We start from the raw sequence: 21,041 nt of genomic DNA on the forward strand, positions 1-21,041 counted from the left end.
AAAACATGAAATTGTATAATTACTTCACATTGTCTTGAAAAATAAATGGATGGTCTTAAATATGTGTCATGCTAAACATTTTCTGACAAAGTTTCCTTTCCTTTAAATTATTTTACTTTTTATTTATGGTGGGCAGCAACATTTTTTTTACATCAATGTGATGTAAATGAGTCAGATTTAGCCACAAGACTAATTTGTATCTATGGTCTGCTGCTGCAGCCCAAATTGGTCTAAAACAGTAATTGTGCAACCTTAAAACCTGAACAATGAGCTGAACGATGCTCATGTGATCCATTAAGGAATTGTCGTACACGTAGGCTTAAAAGCTGAGGATTTCATGCTCATTATCGACATTGGAAGCAGCAGTTGAAGAAAGATTGGATGCCTATAGCATAAATCCTCCATCTGCCCTCCCACTGTCAAATCACTGGGTGTTTGAAGGCTCTCCCACAGACATTTTGAGCCCTGTATGAACACTTTCCGTAAATCTGCATTTCTGCCGACTTTGCTTAAGGGGATTACCCACATCTTATTGCGTTGTGACAATAAACACAGGTTTAGCAGTGGAAGCAGAAGACTTAAAAAAGGTACACAAAGAGGACGGCACATGGGTGTTCAGCCTGGCAAATTAAATTTACACTTAAACATTAAGGATTAAAGATGGTACATGAAACACATGAAAACAGAGGACTATATAACACACCTGGTTTATTCATGAATAATTCATTTTAATTTTGTTATTAAAGCTCTTTTGACAAAAACGAGGAAATTGATTATATGACAATTAGCTACCTCTCATCTTGTAAGACAGAGCCTGCAAGATTTTCAAATCAGCGAGTAAAAAGTGTAAAATAAATTCCCACAAATGAACAAAACATGAAATAATGTTGTCAAGGTTACCTGATATGTCACAGCAAAGTGCTGTCCCATTCATATACACCATTTCAGGCCTTTGCAGCATCTCACACTTAACCATTTACCATGGTTTGGGGTTTAAGGAAATTGGCCCTATGGAAACCAGCATGCTTTCTGGCTATTCTGGTCCACAATCCTCTGCCCAGTGGTTTCATGTGCAAGAGGGTCAAAGTTCAAGGTGTAACGTTATGAGGAAGTAGTATGTCACACAAATGTCAGTTGTCTCTTCTCCTTTGTGAGTTCAAAGGAGAGGAGACAGACAGCTAGTTTCCGTTAGCGGCTAGCTTGTGCTAGCGCCAACGTTAGCTTATCAATGTTAGCATTTTGTTACCCCAGCCGCTGAGTTAAACTTCTGAAGATTTCTGAGGCCACAGAAAGATTTGTAGTGTGAACCTTACCTGTTTAAATGTACCACATGCAGACTGGCGGTGCCTATTGTTTGTGGCCCGGTTTTTCAAAGGCATCGTCTTAACAGTCCTATCCAACGACTCATAATGGTCGAAGGGCATCGTTAATCAGCTTCCGTTTAACGAAGTGATTCTTAATTGCGCTGCCTATCCGAGTGAGCGTTCATATTTAATGCAGTTTGTGTAACATTGTCAGTCTTATGGTTACGTTTTCATATTGGTTATGTCTTACGTGGATGGTAAAATTCATCAACAAAGTTAATGTTTATTAGCATGTTAACCGCCATATAGCCACCATGCTAGGCAAACCTTGGCAAGAAAATGGCAACGTTAAAGTAACCTTTGGGTTCAGAATGTAAACAAACATGGTTTATGTTGCTTTAAGAGAAAAACAATATGAATATTTTGTTTAAGATGGCATATATTTAATCATTGTAATGAGTAAGGTGTATATTGCATTTAATATAAAGTGACTTACAGTTTATATTGTGTATTACATAACTGCACAGTAACGTTACTGTTTATTATTGAGCTGCTGAGCAAACTTGTGAGATACCCACTTGCTTTTGTTTAAGGCGGACTCCTGCTTTTGCCTTGTGTCTACTGATGGTAGAAGCACTGACAGTTGTTGCTAGACAATCTCCTGGACAACTTTGAGGATTTGAAATCAAAGTACCTTCATCCACATTTTTCTGTATAGAGCCGAAGAGCTAGTTGTGTTTTGTTTTGCTGGCCAGCATTTTATTTCCAATTGTGTAGTGTAATGATATTGATATCACAGTTGTTTGCATCAGATATACTGAGAGACCTGACAATTTTCTTAAGGTTTTTGTCTTTTCAGGACCTTGAAGAGACAGCTAGTGAACATCATGACGAGTGTTCGGATGAAGACAGTACAGCTGCAGCAGCAACAATGTTAAAGATGCATACAGACGATAATTAGTTTTCAGAAGATAATTTACTTATTCTGGGCTCACCTGAGTGTCTTATTCTTTGGTTTTTCCTTTTCCTTTTTGTCCGCAGAAGCGACCAAAGCTCCATGATCTTTGGGAATCTATTTGCTGAGGAGGCCATGGCAATTCAAGTAAGAACAGAGGACATTGTCAGCCCTACAAAGATGGTTCAAGAAGAGATACAGCTCTACAGAGGTCTATCATCTACCCTCACCTCAGTGAGACCAGTGACCTGGTGATGGAACATTAAAGACACTCTGCCCATGCTCTCAGACTTGGCAACAAGGTATCTCTGTCTCTATGTTATTAAACTTTCACTTGAGGGGGTAAAAATGAAACTAAAGATTTCTAGTGTAATGTAATTTCCTTTTTTGTGAAAATAGATTTTATTAAAGTGGTAATCTGGATAAAAAATCTTAGACTAAAGACTTTTCAACGGCATGGAAAAATAGTTTTTTCACCTCTCACTTTGAATTAAAACGGAATGTATTTTAGACGACTTGCAACGTCTTTTTAACAACATTTTGCTAGGTGGGGTCATTATTGTTATTATCATTATTATTATTATAATATGATCCATGTCTGCCATTACAAGTTGGTGTCAATTACTTTGACGCTGAAAATGCTGCAATTTCACAGAGACAGTGCTTTATGACCATTTATGCTGCTTTGTCGAAAAAGGCTTGTCCATCAATTTGTTTTTATTACAAACAGGGGTGAGTGTACCGATACTTGATACTTTTATTTCAGTATTTAAGATTTTAAGGGTAGCGTGTTTTGCTTTATGCTGCATTATACAACGACATAGCCTACAGTTTGTCCTATTACAATCATTGATCGTTCAGATTAATCAGCAAATTGGTTAAATAGTCAATAGATAATAATTATTAAGTTAGTCATTAGTGGCACCCCTAAAATAATCAATACACATTAAAATGTAGCTTGTATTTGGTTTAGAGCTACAGCTTTTCTTGTCCATGGTTCCTTTAATGTCAAAGATTTTTTTTTTTACATTACAATTCTCTTAAATGACAAAGTAGTTTTTTAATAAAAGTACATATTACGTGTTAATACTTTGTGTGAAAGAAATTACTATTTGTATGGTTTTACTTGCAGCCAATCATCGCAAGCATTTTTGATTTAATGCGTTTTGATGGGCCATTTATTGCAGCAGCTACAACTCATACATCTAGGAGTGCCTGCCTGCACATGTCTCAAAAGCCGGAGCCATCAGCTAGCCGGCAAAGTTGCGGTAACCACTGTACGCTGCGCAGTGCGGCGGCGATTAGCCATTCGGATAAAAGCATAGCTTTCATTCGCATAATGGGTATTGAATCAAGTACTCTATTAGTATCTTTAGAATTTCAAGGGTATTGGTACTGACATCAAATCTTTTTAAAGATGCCCAGCTTTAATATAGTGGTTTAGTGATCTCTTCTGGTGTTGTTAATTCTGCAGTATGTGAACAAAACATCCTGCACAATGATCAGCAGCAGAAATGGAATAGATAAAGCCATTAAATCTTTTTTGGAATTTAATTTCAATTTGAATCATGAAGCCAATCAAAGGCTGTTGATCTTTAAAGAAAGTGTTTGGGTCTGCTCTGCCATCACTGTCCTTCTAACATATTAAAACCTGACTTGTTGTTTTACTGCCTCCCCCTGGTGTACAGATAGAGAACTACACATGTCCTATTTTTTTTGTTTCTTTATCTTATTAACTGAGAAACTCAAGCTGGTACAGCATGAAATCTGTTCGGTTGTACTGTACAATATGGTGTAATTGTAAGGGTTGCCACTACTGTTTAAATTTGAATACATAATTAATGCTTTATTGATCAAACAGCTGTTATAATATTACATAACAAATATCTGGCTTACCAGGATATGAAATCAAATCGAATTTAGGTTCGCTTTTGTTTACATCTTCTGCCAGCTTAGTTTGTCATTTTATACTGATTTAAACTTTTATTTAGTTAATTGAGCCCTCGTACTCAGTGTGGTCAGTTTGACCCCTGACCTCATTGTGTTTTTAATTTACGACACAAATTCATTTCATAGGTTTGACACAGCTTTTCAAAATGATCTCAGTCGTCAGTCCTGAATCACCTACACACCCTATCAGGTAAGTGTGTGTGCACTCTACAGGGTGTAACTGAATTAAATATAGTGTTTGCCTGGTTAAATATAATTTGAGGAGCCACAACAATAAAGGAAATAAATGTCTGTGTGTTTTTCGTGTGTGTTTAAACGAGTGCAGTGTTGGTGGTGCGTGACAGACACACTCCTCCCTTTCAGAGTCCTGTAAAGCAGGTGCATAACTTGACAGACACATAATGCTGGTGCGTGGCTTCGCACAGTAAATGTCTCAATGCGGCACTCTTAAAGCACTGTAGTGTTACCCTGGAAACACTTGTTTCTGGTTGTGTCTGTCACTGAGATCACTCAGGTTTAGGACACACCCTGAGGCGCACCTTTACTGCCAAAAAAAAGAGAAAGATCTCTTACCTACTGGGACATTAGTTGTGTACAGTAATCATTTCTGATGATAGAACAGCAGAGTGGGCCTTTTGCTGATCTGGTCTAAAACCAAATTATTTCCTGTTCAGGAGGTGGACAATAGTTGCGAGACTAAGGTAAAGTGAATGTATGCGGCAGCCACATGTTCAGGTTGACGTTTCAGGGGCGTGCCATATGTGTCTGCTATTGATCCTGTATGAGTAAGCCACAGGGAACTCTCACAGCAGCCAGCCAACAACGACAGAAACAACAAGGTTGTGAAGGTTTAGAGAAGAAAATGAACTCCTAATGTTTATGGTTTGCCTTTGTTTTCAAGCTTAAAGGATTTGCAGACGGAAAGTTATGTTTCGAGAATATGAAGACAAAATCATGAAAGCTTCAAGCATTTATTCTGATGGATCTTCATGTCGGCCCCTTGTCAGGTAAAGTGGTGGTGGTGGTTGGTGGTGGTGGTGGTGGTGTGTCTACTTTTCCTTAATGAGGAATCACTGATCATCTTAGAAATCACTGCCAGATCTGGTTTGAATCTGGATTATATACCAAGCTTTCCTATTTACATATATAAATAAATCATTGATTTCCTTATTCCTTTATTTAAACTCCTAACCTAATCACTTTTAAAATGTATTTTTATGTTCATTTTCCCCTCCTTACTTTATGCTTTAATGTTTGTGAATATTTGGCTGTGTTTGTTAATATAGTTTAATCTTTAACCAAAGTATTAAGTGAAGTAACTGATAATTACATTACATTACATTACAGTCATTTAGCAGACGCTTTTATCCAAAGCGACTTACAATAAGTGTATTCAACATAATATTCTTTAGTATTGTAAGAGAGGGTGCACATGTTACCACCAGAAACATCGTAGTGGTACATTGATGATCCGATTTCATTAAGGTGTTGTGGAAAACCCAGAAGGGATATGGGTCGGTGGATTTGTGTTGTTTTTTGCAAAATTCTGACTTGTTCATCTACAAACTGAAACAAGACATCTTGATTTGTTGGTCAAGGCAACATTTGTCCTCTCCTCAATGTCTATTCGTTTTTTGATATCACACATGACTGTAGATTCAACTTATTGTTAACCCTCAGGACTTAACTTTTGTTTAACTGTTTGCCTGGATTTTTAACTTGCAGAGTTACTCTTTCACTATTATTATTTGTTTTGTTTACTGCTCCATTTATGTGAAACTCGCTGTAGGAGGGACTGTATTTTTTTTTTCTTTGCTACTTGGATACACACAACCTTCTTTGACTGCTGATTGTGTCCCTACACCTAATAATATTACGTATATTCCTTTCTTTCTAGTTTTTATTTTTCAATTAATATTAAAAGCAGGTAACAGAGTTTAAAATTACAAAGTCTTCTGCTACAGAACTTCTTAAATCACTGCATAGATAAGAGATAAGATAATCCTTTATTAGTCCCGCAGCGGGGAAATTTGCATAGTAACAGCACAGCTTCATAACAAATGTAAACACCTCTGTAAAGCTCTGGTTCGAGCAAACATTCACCATTTGTTCATGTGAACAAACGTGTTTCTGTACAGTGCAATACCTCTAGTGCACTTTCCCCAAGCTGTGATAAAGCTAATGTGTTTGTTCTGTAGTGTGATTATACCCAAAGGTGACTCTGAACAGGAATGTGTTTGATGTGGCAATATTAATTTCTTCAGATTCCATTGACCAAAGAGAAAACCTGTATCACATAATTACAGTATATGCCTACAGCATTCATTTACATAGGTGGGGTGGGAAAAGCTGTTTGTGATTAGCCTGAGAAGCTTTTTGTGTGCCTCACTCTTTCACCCTTTTGAACTGCTGTTCAACAATAGATATCAAGAAGGAAATATGTCAGTACAGTGAAGCTTATGTTTTCATTTCATATGAACATTTGGAAAAACTGTTAAAATGACTCTCTTTGTTATATTACAGACCGAAGAAGCCAGACTCACATGTCAAACATCTACACTGGTTGCACATACTTCTGCTGGTCCTCCTATTGGCAGGTATGACATCAGCTATGACAGGTTAGAGTTGTTAGCAGACAAAGGATTCGCAGCGTCTGTCATCTGCTAGCCTCATCTGGATTGACAACTCTGCAACTCTATTCATAAATAGCCAGTCATGTTACACCCAAACATGAATATGTTGCATTTCCTTCCCAGATGTATATGGGAACCGGTTATTCAAGTGAAAGTCTGAGTGCTGGCTGTTTTCTAATGAGTCAAGACTTCACAATGCTTTAACTTCTTTGTAGAGAAAGGTGGAAAATATGACCAAGAGGAATAATCTATAAAACATCTTAGTGTGATTTAACAATTTTGGGCTACTGCCAAATATAGCTGAACTTTTGTTTTCCAAAAATATTTTATAGAATTGACGCCATATTTTAGCATTGTTGTTCATTTTTTATCAATGTATTCATGCATTTCGTATTTTTTTTCTTTATTCTTTACCTATCAATCATTAATTTACAGTTTTAGTCTTTAAATCTCAGGAAAACCTTTATACATATGTCAACTCCATGTGGTATTGAAATTCCAGAATGTCTAATGTCTACACCGATATCCAGTGTCTACCTTACTGTATTATAGCTGTAAGCCACAAAAATCACCATAAACTGAAGATATGTTGATTTGAAATTTAAATTTCCTCTTTGTCATTCACTCTGTGCAAACTGAAAGTAGTAATTCTTTCTTTCCCACCAACAGCACAGGCTTCCTGTGAGACCTCTGCTACTCCTTCGCCTCTTTCCATTACTACAACAAATGCACAGACGTCAGGTAAACTTACAAAAGCTGACAGAATCATCTTACACACGGCCATATCAGCAGTAACATTTGTACTCAGAAACATAACTGTCTTTCACAGTGTTTCTTTTCATTCTCACACTGCTGCTGCTTGTCTCACTCATTTGTTATAATATGCCACCGGTTCAAAATGAATACCGGCCCCAAACCGATTTCATCAATACTGGTCACAATTTTGTCCCAGGGTCCCTGACCTAATAGGATTTTTCTTTTTATATTTTTTTATTACAGAAAGTTTATGATGCCCATGACCAAAATGATCATACATTCTGTCACTGTGTTACTCATGGATGGATTTATAGTGATGGTTTTAACATTATTATATGTTTCTGATGTATAATTTTAAACATGTAAAGTAACTTGCAATAGCTGTTAAATGAATGTAGTGGATTAAAACAAAAAACAAAAGTGGAGCAGGAGTATAAAGTAACCAAAAATGAAAGTATTGAGAGTTAAAATATAACTCAAAATGTACTATAATAAAGTATGTGAGTAAATGTACTTAGTTATTTTGCATAACTAGAATCATCCCATAGTCACAGTCATATTAGCCTCCAACAAACAACAACTGCCCTCTCTCACACTACTGCTCCTTGTCGCAGACTGTTTGAAAATGTGGAACAGTATCACGCTTGACATTAAAAATTTAATTTTTTATACCAGTACTGACATGCCCATACGTATTTGTCTGTACAAATGGCCATTTTCAACATGTACAAATCTGTGTAAAAATGCATTCTAAGGTTCCGCTGAAGCTTATATGAAGCTTGAAAAAAATGGGAAATTGTCATTTAAGATCAGTCAAATATTAACGTAGAGCACATCTCAACCTGTGAAAACAGCTGAATAATATACTCTGAGGTTCTGGGATGTGGATAATATAATCTATTTATCTCAGGATATCTCCTTGACTACTGCATTCTCCATTTTTAAAATCTGTTTACTCAACCACATTCTGTCTTTCCTTCTTATGACAGTATACTACTTTGTTTTTGTCACTGTGGACATCAACGAACCGAAGGACGAATCAGAAATCCGTGCCTGGGTATGTATGGAAACTGCTCATGGACTAGTTGCTTTTCAAAATAATGGATATATGATGTATATATCCTGTGATTAAATATATATTACTGTGTTCACTTTCTCAGCTTAGCCAGGTGTTCCAAAATGAGCTGCAGAGTTGCGTGGCTCCAAACCATGGAGAAACAACTGCCACACCTACCTCTCCACAAACTACGTCTGCAAGTACTTCAAACGAGACGACGCTCATGACGACAGCAACAACAACATTGCAGAGCAATACGACAACTGCAGCAACTACGATACAGAGTAACGGCACAACTACAGCTGCAGCAACTACGATACAGAGTAACGGCACAACTACAGCTGCAGCAACTACGATACAGAGTAACAACACAACTACAGCTGCAGCAACTACGATACAGAGTAACAACACAACTACAGCTGCAGCAACTACTATACAGAGTAACAACACAACTACAGCTGCAGCAACTACGATACAGAGTAACAACACAACTACAGCTGCAGCAACTACAACGTTACAGAGCAATAACACAACTACAACCATAAGCACCATCACAACTACACTTGCAACAACAACAACAGCAAGCAACAGCACAACTACAACTGCAACAACAGCACCAGTGATGGAAGGCCCCACAACAACTACATCTACAACAATAGCCTTAGAAAGCAGCACCACAACTACACCTGCAACAACAGCACCAACACCAGCAATAGAAGGCACCATAACAACTAGACCTACATCAATAACGTTAGAAAGCAGCACCACAACTACACCTGCAACAACAGCACCAGCACCAGCAATAGAAGGCACCATAACAACTAGACCTACATCAATAACGTTAGAAAGCAGCACCAAAACTACACCTGCAACAACAGCACCAGCACCAGCAATAGAAGGCACCATAACAACTAGACCTACATCAATAACGTTAGAAAGCAGCACCAAAACTACACCTGCAACAACAGCACCAGTGATAGAAGGCCCTACAATCACTACACCTACAACAATAGCGTTAGAAAGCAGCACCAAAACTACACCTGCAACAGCTACTTTAGCCAACACTGCAGGAATGGACATATCTACAAAAAAACCGAATCCGTCAAACAACGGGGGCGTGGTTCGCGAAATTAGGGAAGCTCTGACACAAACCAGGTATTGATGAATGATTTATTATAAAATTAATGAAAGGGTGAAGGGTCCCAACATTTTGACAGTATAGACAGAATAATTTTTTTATGTTATTGATGGTTTAGTACAAAAATTATATTTTGTCTACACTGTGGATAAGAGGAGAATGTTGTTATTGTGCTGTTATAATATAGACCCCCAAAACAATGTGAACTTAAAGTATAACTATTTGTAAGTATCCGGTTCCCTAGAATCGGTACTGAGAGAACAACTTCCCTTTTGAGACTATGTCTTTTGCTGAACATCAACCGATGGATGAGTCCACTGGTGGCACATACAAGATGAGGGGACGTTGAACTTTCCTTGAGCAACACAATGCTTGTTTTACCTATGCCATAAAACGATTAAAATGTTTATCTGTGAAATGCTAAAATGTACAGTAACAGTAGCACAAGAAGAAATTATCAAAAAATCAGTGAGCTGACTTGTTTCGATATTTGCTAACATTAACCACAATAATCTACCGGTTTTATAAGACCCACTATATCTGTAGCAAGTTAAACATCTGGATGTATTAAATTAAGCAAAGGTAGGTTTTGTTGCTTATGTTGCTTTTAGTTGTAAGAGGAAGACTGTACATTTTCTCTTCTTTCTAAAGTTATATAAACTTTTTTATTTCAACACTTCAATCATGTCTCAATTAATTTTCAGTGCCTTCAGAATAAACAACACAACTGGCCTATTTCAGGTAAGTTAATATTTAGTTATATCTGTGGGTTAGTGTGTGAATAAAAGGATCACATGAATTAAGGTTTATTTATTTTTTAACAGGAAATTGATGTTTCATGCATCATGAAGACTGCAATAATGTAAGTGAAATAACATACTGCTTTCAAATTACTAAAGCAAATGTAAAGAACCTCTTTGTTGACACCAACCTCCTACTTCAGACAAACCAGCTGTTCTTTGACGCTGAAGCTGAGGCAGAGGGTCCCTTCATGTTGTATCCTTCAGACGCTCTGTGCGGCCAGTAAAACATCTTCTGACATCCATGTGGAGGGGAAAGACGCATATGAAATGAGTGAGTGTGCATACTCTGAAATGAATAATTACCTACCTAATAATAAGTTCCCATAATGCAATTAACCCTCTGTGTCTTTGAACAGCTCCTCTACTAGATGAGTGCAATAGCAATATACAAGAGCCAAACAGTTGTATGTATACTGGTCAAGCTGGCGCATCATGGTAAGATGTTTGGGGTTTCCCTTTGTAACCCCCCCAACATATGTATTTAATTAATGGTCTTCATAATTTAAAAATCAATGTTTTCTTAAGCATTATTTATGAATTGAATCAAATGTGTCTGTCTTTCAACAGTGAAGTGTCTGCATATGTGGTTCCTAAGCGTAACTTAACTCACTGTGGTGCAGGTGAGCTCTCAACATTTCCCTTTAACAACCCTTTAACGACGTATTCAACCCCTTGTTAATGATCTACGTACATTAACCCACAATGTCAAAGTAGACATTGGGACATTATTTAGAAGACGTCTCATAGAGTCCAAAGCATTATCACTTTAATGTGGAAGCTGTTTTGTGAGAGCAGATGTGAGGCTACAGAAATATTAAATATATATATAATATTAAAGTTTTAAAGAAATAGTTCAACAATTTAGGAAATATACTTTGGCGTTTTTTTGCTGAGCGTTTGATGAGAAGTTCAATACAGCTCTGACATCTGTATGGTAATATTAGCCTAGCTCAGTATGAAGACAAGAAACATGGAAAACAAAGGGAAATATCAGCCTGCCAGTACCGCTAAAGTTTTTGGCGGGTGCAGTGACTTCCTGAACTATTGTTGTCACCATGAGGTAGCCAGGCAACCAGCGGAGTCTCTAAGAAGTCACTGGGCCCGGCCAAGTAATAGTCCTGCACAAATCCCTACATAAAACCGGTTATTTCTATACTTCTATAAATGCTGGGTTAAATCCTCCGGTGCAGAGAAATGAAGCCCACGTGGAAGCAGCTCCGTGGGTAGAGTGGTCGTTCTTTAACCAGAAGGTCCACAGTTTAATGGCCAGCTCCTATTGTCTCTGTATTGAAATATCTTTGAGCAAGACATTGGACCTCAAGTTGCTCACCCTCATTACAGCTGCCCACTGCACCTAAAAGCTTAGGATAATTGCAGGGGTCAACATTTAATGTATGTACCTGTATGTATATGACGACTGAAATAAATTGCTAAAAACTACGGCTCCTCATAATGCCACATGAGGCTAGCTCCAAAATCGAGTTAGTCCCCATAGACGCCCATGTTAAAAAGCCCAACATTACAACAAACATGTTTACAGCCTGGTACAAAAACAGTTTGATCTATATAGCAAATTTCTCCGTTTATGACAACTGTATTGGCAGTGAATTTTCATATAACTCACACATTTAAATTATAGTAAGTTAGGCATATTATTATTAGGAAAATTAAAGTTAGGTAAAATTGAATGTGTGGCCGCTTTCAGTGACAGGTGGTAGTCGTACCAGGTCACTAGCTGCTAGCTGTCTCCTCCGCTGTGTCACCTTTACCTCCGCCGACAATACAAATATTTGCACATTTTTAGAGATAGGCTACGTGGTCCCTGCTAAGATGGTAATTGCTGCAGCCAACCTCTGTGAGCTTCACAATGGCTCTTCAGAAACCTGTGGATGACGTCACAGGGACTAGGTCCATATTTTATACAGTCTACAGTTCACACTAATATTTGAATTCAATGATCCAACATGCTTCGACTTTGTTTCAGGTAAAAAGAACGACACCTGCGTCTGTTCTGCTTCCTGCGCTGGAACTGGTGAGTTGTTTTTTTTCACCTTACAAACCAACAGATTTTTATCTACATGGATACAAGTTAAGTTAATATTGTTTATTTGCTTTCAGATGCATACTACAGTTTTACATTTTCAGTACAAGATTCCCAGATGAACTACTCATACGTTTCGTCCATAGTAAGTTATGCATACATGTGCATGCGCATGTTTTAGTATGTGTCTTTAATGTCTGTAACATCAAACTCTGAACTCTTGAATCTTTACAGATTTCTAATCTAAAGCAACATAAAAGCTGCCCTTCAAGTGCAGAGTGAGTTTTGCCATTTAGGCATATGCAAATCACATTTCACATGGAATAAATATCCTTTAATCAAACTGAAAAATAAATCACAATCTTTGTTATGTTCCTTTGCAGTGTTTCATGTCCGTTGCCCAACATTGCATCTGGATACAAGGTAATCAGCTGTAATCATTGCCTAAACTTTCACGTTCTCTACTATGAATATTTTGCTTATTTACTAGTGCAAAATAAATCCAATTGTGATCAAACCATTTTGCCAGATTAAATATAAACAAGGGATTCAATAATATGTATTAAATAACAGTTTCATAGTGAGCAAGCCAGCTTATAACAAGAGAAATCCAATTGAAAATGTAGTGTAATATTTTGTTTCTGAGTTATGCATTTCACTGAGGAAATTTGCCACTAAAATGCTTGGATTGCAATTTTGTCACATTTCTTTTAATGCACAGTGGTACATTTGTTATACAAAGCATATATAACTTATTTTAATATGTTACTTGAATGTAATTACTTGAGTAAATGTGATTAAATGAGAATTTCTACTCAGGATGCCAATGTGGAATGTGAAAGCACAGCAACAAAGTGAGTCTTGTTCTATTGACGTATGCATGACGTGAAATGTTCCTTAAAAGCTACTGATATATTTGAACAGTGACTAAAATCTGTGTACCTCTGATTTTTTTTCATTCTAGTCTTCAAAGCTGCATGGTGATTTTAAGCTTTTACCATGAGCTTCCTCTCTGCAACGTGTCGGCAGCCTTGATAAGTGTGTTTCAGTCTGAGAAAAAAATCACTCTCACTGGTCCAGTGAGACGAGCAGGTGTGTATATTTAGTACATGGAAACAAGTCGATTCAACATGATTTCATACAGCCAAGAAAATAACTGCATGTCTGTCCTCATTTGTGTTTTGTCTTGTATGTTACGCAGCAATTTGTGGAAATTCAACAGTCGGCGAAAATCCACTAAGCTCCAACTTCCAGTGGATTGACCTTATCATAAAGCCTGCTGACTTTTGTCCAACAATAGAAGAGAATAACTTATTCAGTTGGTTTGTATGATCTTCTTACCACCCTATCTTCTGCACTTACTTAACAAAGTCTTTCAGAGCTGTTTGTTTTGTAGGTGATAAACATTTAACACCTGATGTAAAATACTTTCACCCCAAATCTTAATTTTTCCTTTTTCTTTACAGTCAGAATGGAAGAAATGTGCTTTATCAGCTAGGAGAGCAGTGTGTTACTGGGCCGTTTACCACACCCAGTCCAAATGTGACAACCCCACAACCAAACACCACCACCTCTTCTGTAAATGTAACTTCATCCCCACTGAACACAACAGCTCAAGCCCCGAATGACACCACCACTGCTGCTTCTGTCCCATTGTCAGGTTTGTTATTACCTCAGCACTCTTGTACAATTCTGTTGCCATATTTACATCATTATAGTATCCCCTTTTTAAATGTTGACTGCAGCTGAAGGCCAAGCCCGGGCACTGCTTGAGCGGACCAAAGACATTTCCAGGCTGAACTCCAGCGATGTGTCTCAGCTGGTGTCTCAGCTGGGGAATCTTTTGTCGGGCCCAAACGTCAGCTTGGCCCTGGGGAACATCTCCGTCCACATCGTCAGCAATCTCCTGGGTGCCACTCCTGAGGTGCTGTCCGACTCTTCCAACAGGTTACAGATTAACTTATTTAACATTGTCTTATGTTTACTGTTTACAAAGTTATAATACAGCTCAGGGGTTTCAGAATTCTTTTTTGTTACTTCACACTGTTTTTATATCGATGGTTTTGTTGCATGCTGCCCACAGGGGCAGTGCAAAATTGTCCTTCACACACATTACTACACAAGCTGAAAGTTAAGGTTAGACAGGGGGTCTCCCATTGGACTGTTCATATGAATGACATTTCCTGTTCTGTTTCATGCTTAAATATTGTCATTATGGACGTTTGTTTTGCACACTAATAACCCACTCTAATTCAAAAGTCTGTATTTTGTAGGGAGATGTGACAGGGAGTGATGATAAAAAAAATGCATCATTACTCCCTTTCCCTTGCCTATTATGTATATAACAATTCTGCTTTTTTCAAAGAATCATATTTCTACCTTGCGGCCCAGTAGCAGGTGTTCAAAAGCGTAGTTATAAGTCCACTAGGCAGGGGTTGGGAACCACTGGTGTAAATGAAATGGCTATGTTCTAATGTTTTATATTTTTCACAATACCATTATTTATTTTTTTCTTCAGCATTATAGGGATTGTTGATACAGTCGGGTTGAAGCTGGTTCTTGATGGAAAGGCTGAGACCCTCTTGTCCCCATCTGTGGCTCTGTCTGTGCAACCAGCAGATGGCAGCAACTTTCAGGAAACATTTTTCTCCATCTCAGACCCCAATAATGTGCAGGTATGGCATGAATAGTACAGTTTATTATATCTGCACGAGGTGTTGTGCAGGTCATACATCAGAACATTTGTGAAGCTGCTTAGACTGTTTAGTCTCTTCTGCAGGATTAGGATAGTGGTGCTATTTTACAGTTGATTGTCCTTCCACAGTTTTAGAGATTTGAAAGCCTGAAACTAAAATGAGTGAATTGAAGTCTTAGGTTGAGGTCAAATGTTATACTTAATATTTCAACTCCAGTACATTTCAGAGGGATATACAACACATTGTAAGATTCAATCAAACAGTAGTTTTCATCTTGTGACCTTTTACCTAGGGCAGTGTCCATCTGTCACGTTTCAGATGGCTGTGAATTTTCTTTTTCTGTTTTTTTTTCTGTTTCACCAAAAAGACATTTCCCATCCAAACTTTTCAGATGGAAAATACCAAAATATTAATAGACTTGTGTAGCAGCACTTTATTTATTTGTTATTTTCTCTCCTATCAATCATCTCATGACCCCTCAGATTTATCCCATGGCAGTTTTAAGTTGACCCTTTGAAGGGGACCGGAGCCCTATGTTGGGAGACACTAGACTAAACTGTTAATAAAGAAAATAAAACAGTTCTTCCTCAATGTGTAAATTCTGCCACAGGGGGCATTTTACTGCTGCATTGTTTGTAAGGGGAAAAGCAATGCTGCAGGCATTAAAGAGCTTTGTCACCGCAGACAGACACAACAGTTTTTCACAACAGATATGCTGACATGTCAGCATAAAAAGCAAATGTGTAATTTACACATGAATGATGCTTTATTGTTGCTTTCCATTTAAATGTACCCACTTCTAAGGGCCTGGAATTTAGCTGGCATCGCCTTGATATTGTTCAAAAATTGCCCAAATGTTTCATTATGTCCTGCTGCACTTGCAATGATTAGAAATAGTTATCAAACATTACCTGTGCATATATTTGTACAACAATTAAAAAGATTCCCCGTAAAACAATGAATTTAATACATTTCATTCAAAGAAAATCCTCAAGTTATTATTCTTCAATAATTATCTTATATAATTAAGATCTTATCATGATTTTTAGCTACATTTAGTTTGTTCTACAAAGGTAGAAAGGCTGCTGCTGTTTCTGCATGAAAACATTCAAGTTTTCATGCGTTTCCCAGTAATACTTTCTTTTGATGGCATCCAAGGAGAATTGCGTTGAGTTATCACAGCTCAGCTATTGCAAATAGGGATCTCTGACAGATTGATTGGCTCCAAACAAAAGTTTATGATGTTAAATAGTTAAGCCAATGCCTCTATGTTCAATCCGTCCCATGTGTGTTGCAGGTCCGAGGGGATCCCAGGCTCAGGAGGAGTCTGGGAACAAACTCATCCATCCCTCAGGGCTCCATCAGGCTGCCCCCATCTCTCACACAGGACCTGACCACCGAGCAACAGCAGCTGGCCACCAGAGTCCAGTTCAATTTCTACCAGGAGAGCACAGTGTACCAGGTCCATACATTCAACAAACGTCCCATTCCAAGCAAGATGTGCAGAGAGAGAGAGAGACAGACCTCTGACATTTTTAATCACATATTATAACATTTCGTTTGTGTTGTCTCTAAATGGCCATGCAGGACAGATCTTTGAGAGAACGCAAACTCAATAGTGGGATCCTTGGAGCGAGTGTGGCCAACCTGTCAATCAGAAATCTGCAGGAAGATGTTGTGATTCACCTGAGGAACTCGGAGCCCGTTCCAGTAAGTCCCTTGGATTTTTTTTTTTTTTAATTTACATTTCATCCTTCAATAAAGTATACTAGACAAAGGTAAACTAGCAACACTTACACTGTGTTCCAAAATGCATACTTTTTCTTTTACTTCCAGTACATCCCACGGCTGCCCTAACAGTTGTGTACTGTTGCATGTAGTATTCATTAAATTGGTTCATATTACTTTGTCATAACATTGCACCTTGAACTTTGATCCTGTTGTTCATATCTATGCAACTTAGAGGATTGTGGGTCAGAATAGCTAAAAAAGCATGCAGGCTTGCATACTGCAAAATGCGACCAGATGCAGTTGGACATCCTGGTATTTTTTTGCGTACTGCATTTAACATACTATGTACTGGGACATACTACATTTTTTTCCCCGGTATATTGTACTAATTGTATGGTAGTATGAGTATTGGAATGCACACCTAATGCACAGCCCTATATTCCCCAAAACTGGGGAAAACCAGATGTTACTTTTTTAAATTAGTTTCAGCAGCTGCAGTTTAAATACCGATGGGCCAAAAACATGCTATAAGACCAGTAGCAGTCACTCACAACAGAAAAATAAGTCATGATGTACATTAGAGATTGAAAACTGATTCAAGCTTTTGTGCCTTTTCCCTAACTACAGGCTAATTTTGTGGCTACATGTGTTTTCTGGGACTTTACGTTAAATAGTAAGTTTTCCAACTTTGTCTATCAGAATTAAGTGAATGTAAACAAAGGAGGAAAATATCGTTAATCTGCGTCTTCTTCCGGCAGACGAATCAGGTGGTTGGAATCCAAAAGGCTGTCATGTCCGAAACAGCACAGACAATGAGACAGTTTGTGGCTGCAACCATTTAACCAGTTTTGCCATATTGCTGGTGAGAAGATGATTTTTTGTTTATATATATTTTTTCATTTATTTTTAAGTTTGGTAAGCACTTTCCCCACTCTGCTGTAACTTGTCTTAATGATTCTTTTTCTTACAGGACCTCTCCAGACAGCCTCTAATCAGTCGTGAACAGGCCACCATCCTTACCTTTATCACTTATATTGGCTGTGGAATCTCTGCCATCTTCCTGTCCATCACCCTCCTCACCTACTTGGCATTTGGGTGAGTTTTAAGAGTCATATGATAAATTACACTCATCCAACATTATAAAAATAACCTTTAAAGTAGCATGTATGTGTTATTTTGATTCAACCACTAGGAGTTACAAAAGTAAAAAAAAAATAACTTGGTTGCTGGCCCTGTTTTATTAATGTTAATGTTTTTGTAATTAAATCTCATTTAGGGTTTGAATTGCCTTTGATTCTTGTTTAGTTATCAAAAAGTCTCAAATCAATAATTGATAGCCAAACACACATGATAAAGGGAACTGGTCTCGGCTCTGTTGGTAATAAAAACAGTACTAAAATATTATGAAAGGTATTTTTTATGTCTCATGTCAGATCACGTTGGTCTGTAAATAGATAGTTAGAGTTGCAGTAACATTTTCAAATGTGAAAGATGCTATGTTGATTTCTGTGAACACAAAACAAACTACAATATATATATAATGGGAGTCCACAAATGGATCTGACTTGCAAGGAAATATTAAGGAAACTAGAAAGAGGCAGTGCACTTTTTACAGTAGACACATTGTTTATTGAGAAAAGCACACTGATATGCTTTGTGTTGTCTAAACCGTTTGAACACTGCAGGAAGTTGCGGAAGGACATTCCATCCAAAATCTTAATCCAGCTGTGCCTGGCTCTGCTGATGCTGAACTTGGTCTTCCTGGTGGACGCGTGGCTGGCGCTCTACCCCGGCGCTGTGGGCCTCTGCATCTCCACTGCCTGGTTCCTTCACTACTTCCTGCTGGTCACCTTCACCTGGATGGGACTTGAGGCTGTCCACATGTACCTGGCCCTCGTGAAAGTCTTCAACAGCCACATATCACGCTACATGCTGAAGTTCTCGCTGGTCGGCTGGGGCGTCCCGATGATTGTGGTCATTATTGTCATTGCGATTGACAAAGACAACTACGGTCTTGTCTCCTATGGGAAGTTTTCCGATGGCACTAGTGATGACTTGTGAGTTTTCTGTCAGACGCCGTTACAGTTACATGCACATGTTTCTACACAAAATTTAAAAAATACCAATCGTGTTTTGACATATGAAACAAAAAAATAACCCTTTCATTCTTTTCTATCCATTTATTCTCCCACAGTTGCTGGCTGAAAAATGACATTGCTTTCTATGTATCAGTTGTGGCCTATTTCTGCCTCATCTTTCTTTTCAACCTCGCCATGTTCGTTGTGGTGTTGGTGCAACTGTGCCGGATAAAGAGGCAGAACCCTCACAATGCGCAGCACCGCACCACGCTGCAGGATGTGCGCAGTGTGGCGGGGATAATGATCCTCCTGGGCCTCACTTGGGGCTTTGCCTTCTTCGCCTGGGGCCCCCTCAATCTGCCATTCATGTACCTCTTTGCCATCTTTAACTCCTTACAAGGTGAGTTGACTTATTTTCAGTCTTGTAGCAATCACCTTTCACACAAAATGTAAAGAAAAAGGAGACCAAAAAATTGAGTGGACACAAATTACCCAAATACAAATACTATCGAGGTGAATCATTCAAATTCTGTGATATTTAGCAACATAGAAAGCACCACAAAATTCATCCCTTTGATCATTTCAAAGATTGGACATCTCACACACCCCTAAAGAAAAAATGCAAAACTGCAAGTCCTTCAAGTTAAAGCTATAAAATGATTTAGGACAACAAACTTAAACAAACTGGTTGTGAAGTATGCATGTAATATATATTAACATTCTGCTTCTGTCTTGTAGGTTTCTTCATATTTGTGTTCTACTGTGCGACAAAGGAAAATGTGAGGAAGCAGTGGAGGACCTACCTGTGCTGTGGCAGAATGAGACTAGCAGAGAACTCAGGTTAGAGTTGTTCACTTTTCATTTCCTAACTCTACCATTTGGCTGGAAACCTTTACATGTTTCACACTCAAGTAATCCTCTGTGTTTTTTAACTCCTTTGAAAATGGACATCTGTTTTTTCCAAGTAACATATTCAAGTGCATCAGATGCATGATGATGGTAATTAATTACATGTCAGTGATTATGTTACGTTTCCCCTTTTAATCTTAATTTCCTTTCACAGAGTGGAGTCGGACTGCAACACAGAAGACTGCGAAGAAGTCATCGGTGACCAGAGTCACATCTCTTCATTCCTCACAGTCCAACAACAGCTCCTCGTCTTTCCTCGTCAGTGACTCCTCAGAGCAGATTAATGGCGTCGGTAAGTGAAGTCTGTCAGCGTGATTGTGGGAGTCACAGCCACCTGACTCTGAGATGTTTAGTCACTCAAATCAAACTAGATGACTGGACTACTGATTCATACACTCACATATAAGCTTTAGGTAAGTCTTTGTAGAAGGATTTACTCAACTATGTCAAAAACAGGTTTTATCTATTGCTGCAGATCTTTGACTGTGTTTTAACCTTGATATGACAAGTGTTCGGTCAGATGTGTGATGAGTGTTTACTTTATTAAAAACAAGAAAGTCCTATAATAATATTATATTAATGTGATTACTTTACCACATAGGTATTATTAAAATGTGGATATTGCGGCGCTAAACATATAATAAAGAAGTGAAATTTAATGTATTTTTTAACCAACTTTTGTGTTAACAGTTGTACAGGTGTACATTATGCTATTTACAGGAAGAAAAAAATTGAAATAATGCAATAGCGCTGTGTTACAGGTAGCCCATTTGAAGACAGAGCCATCACAGCAGATGAAGACCCCAGTATGGATGTGGTCCTCAACGAGATCAACAGCCAGTACAGAAACCAACAAGCGCCCTGATCCAAAAAGAAAGGAAAGAACAGTCTGTTTAATGGGAGGAAAATGGAGTAGAAGAGCTGCTGGGTTCTTTGTGGTAATCATATACAGGTGCTCTTTGGATCTTTCACATGTCCAGGGCTTTATTA

General features: G+C 38.1%; 1 protein-coding gene across 1 annotated transcript; it reads left to right on the forward strand.

Moving 5' to 3' along the window:
• Positions 1–1,618: 1,618 nt before the first annotated feature.
• On the forward strand, positions 1,619–20,916 carry LOC129113875 (adhesion G-protein coupled receptor G2-like). Its single transcript, XM_054626359.1, has 27 exons — positions 1,619–1,677; positions 2,346–2,493; positions 6,408–6,424; positions 6,733–6,806; positions 7,512–7,583; positions 8,588–8,655; positions 8,759–8,821; positions 8,939–9,405; positions 10,498–10,534; positions 10,618–10,655; positions 10,737–10,867; positions 10,953–11,031; positions 13,602–13,729; positions 13,839–13,959; positions 14,104–14,321; positions 14,383–14,584; positions 15,156–15,312; positions 16,631–16,795; positions 16,921–17,043; positions 17,692–17,737; positions 17,823–17,926; positions 18,035–18,159; positions 18,750–19,121; positions 19,259–19,542; positions 19,881–19,982; positions 20,206–20,343; positions 20,813–20,916. The coding sequence occupies exons 1-27, from the start codon at positions 1,619–1,621 to the stop codon at positions 20,914–20,916; spliced, it is 3,642 nt and encodes a 1,213-aa protein (XP_054482334.1).
• The last annotated feature ends 125 nt before the right edge of the window (positions 20,917–21,041 follow it).

This window comes from Anoplopoma fimbria, chromosome 24 (assembly GCF_027596085.1).
Source record: "Anoplopoma fimbria isolate UVic2021 breed Golden Eagle Sablefish chromosome 24, Afim_UVic_2022, whole genome shotgun sequence".
NCBI classification, from domain to species: domain Eukaryota; kingdom Metazoa; phylum Chordata; class Actinopteri; order Perciformes; family Anoplopomatidae; genus Anoplopoma; species Anoplopoma fimbria.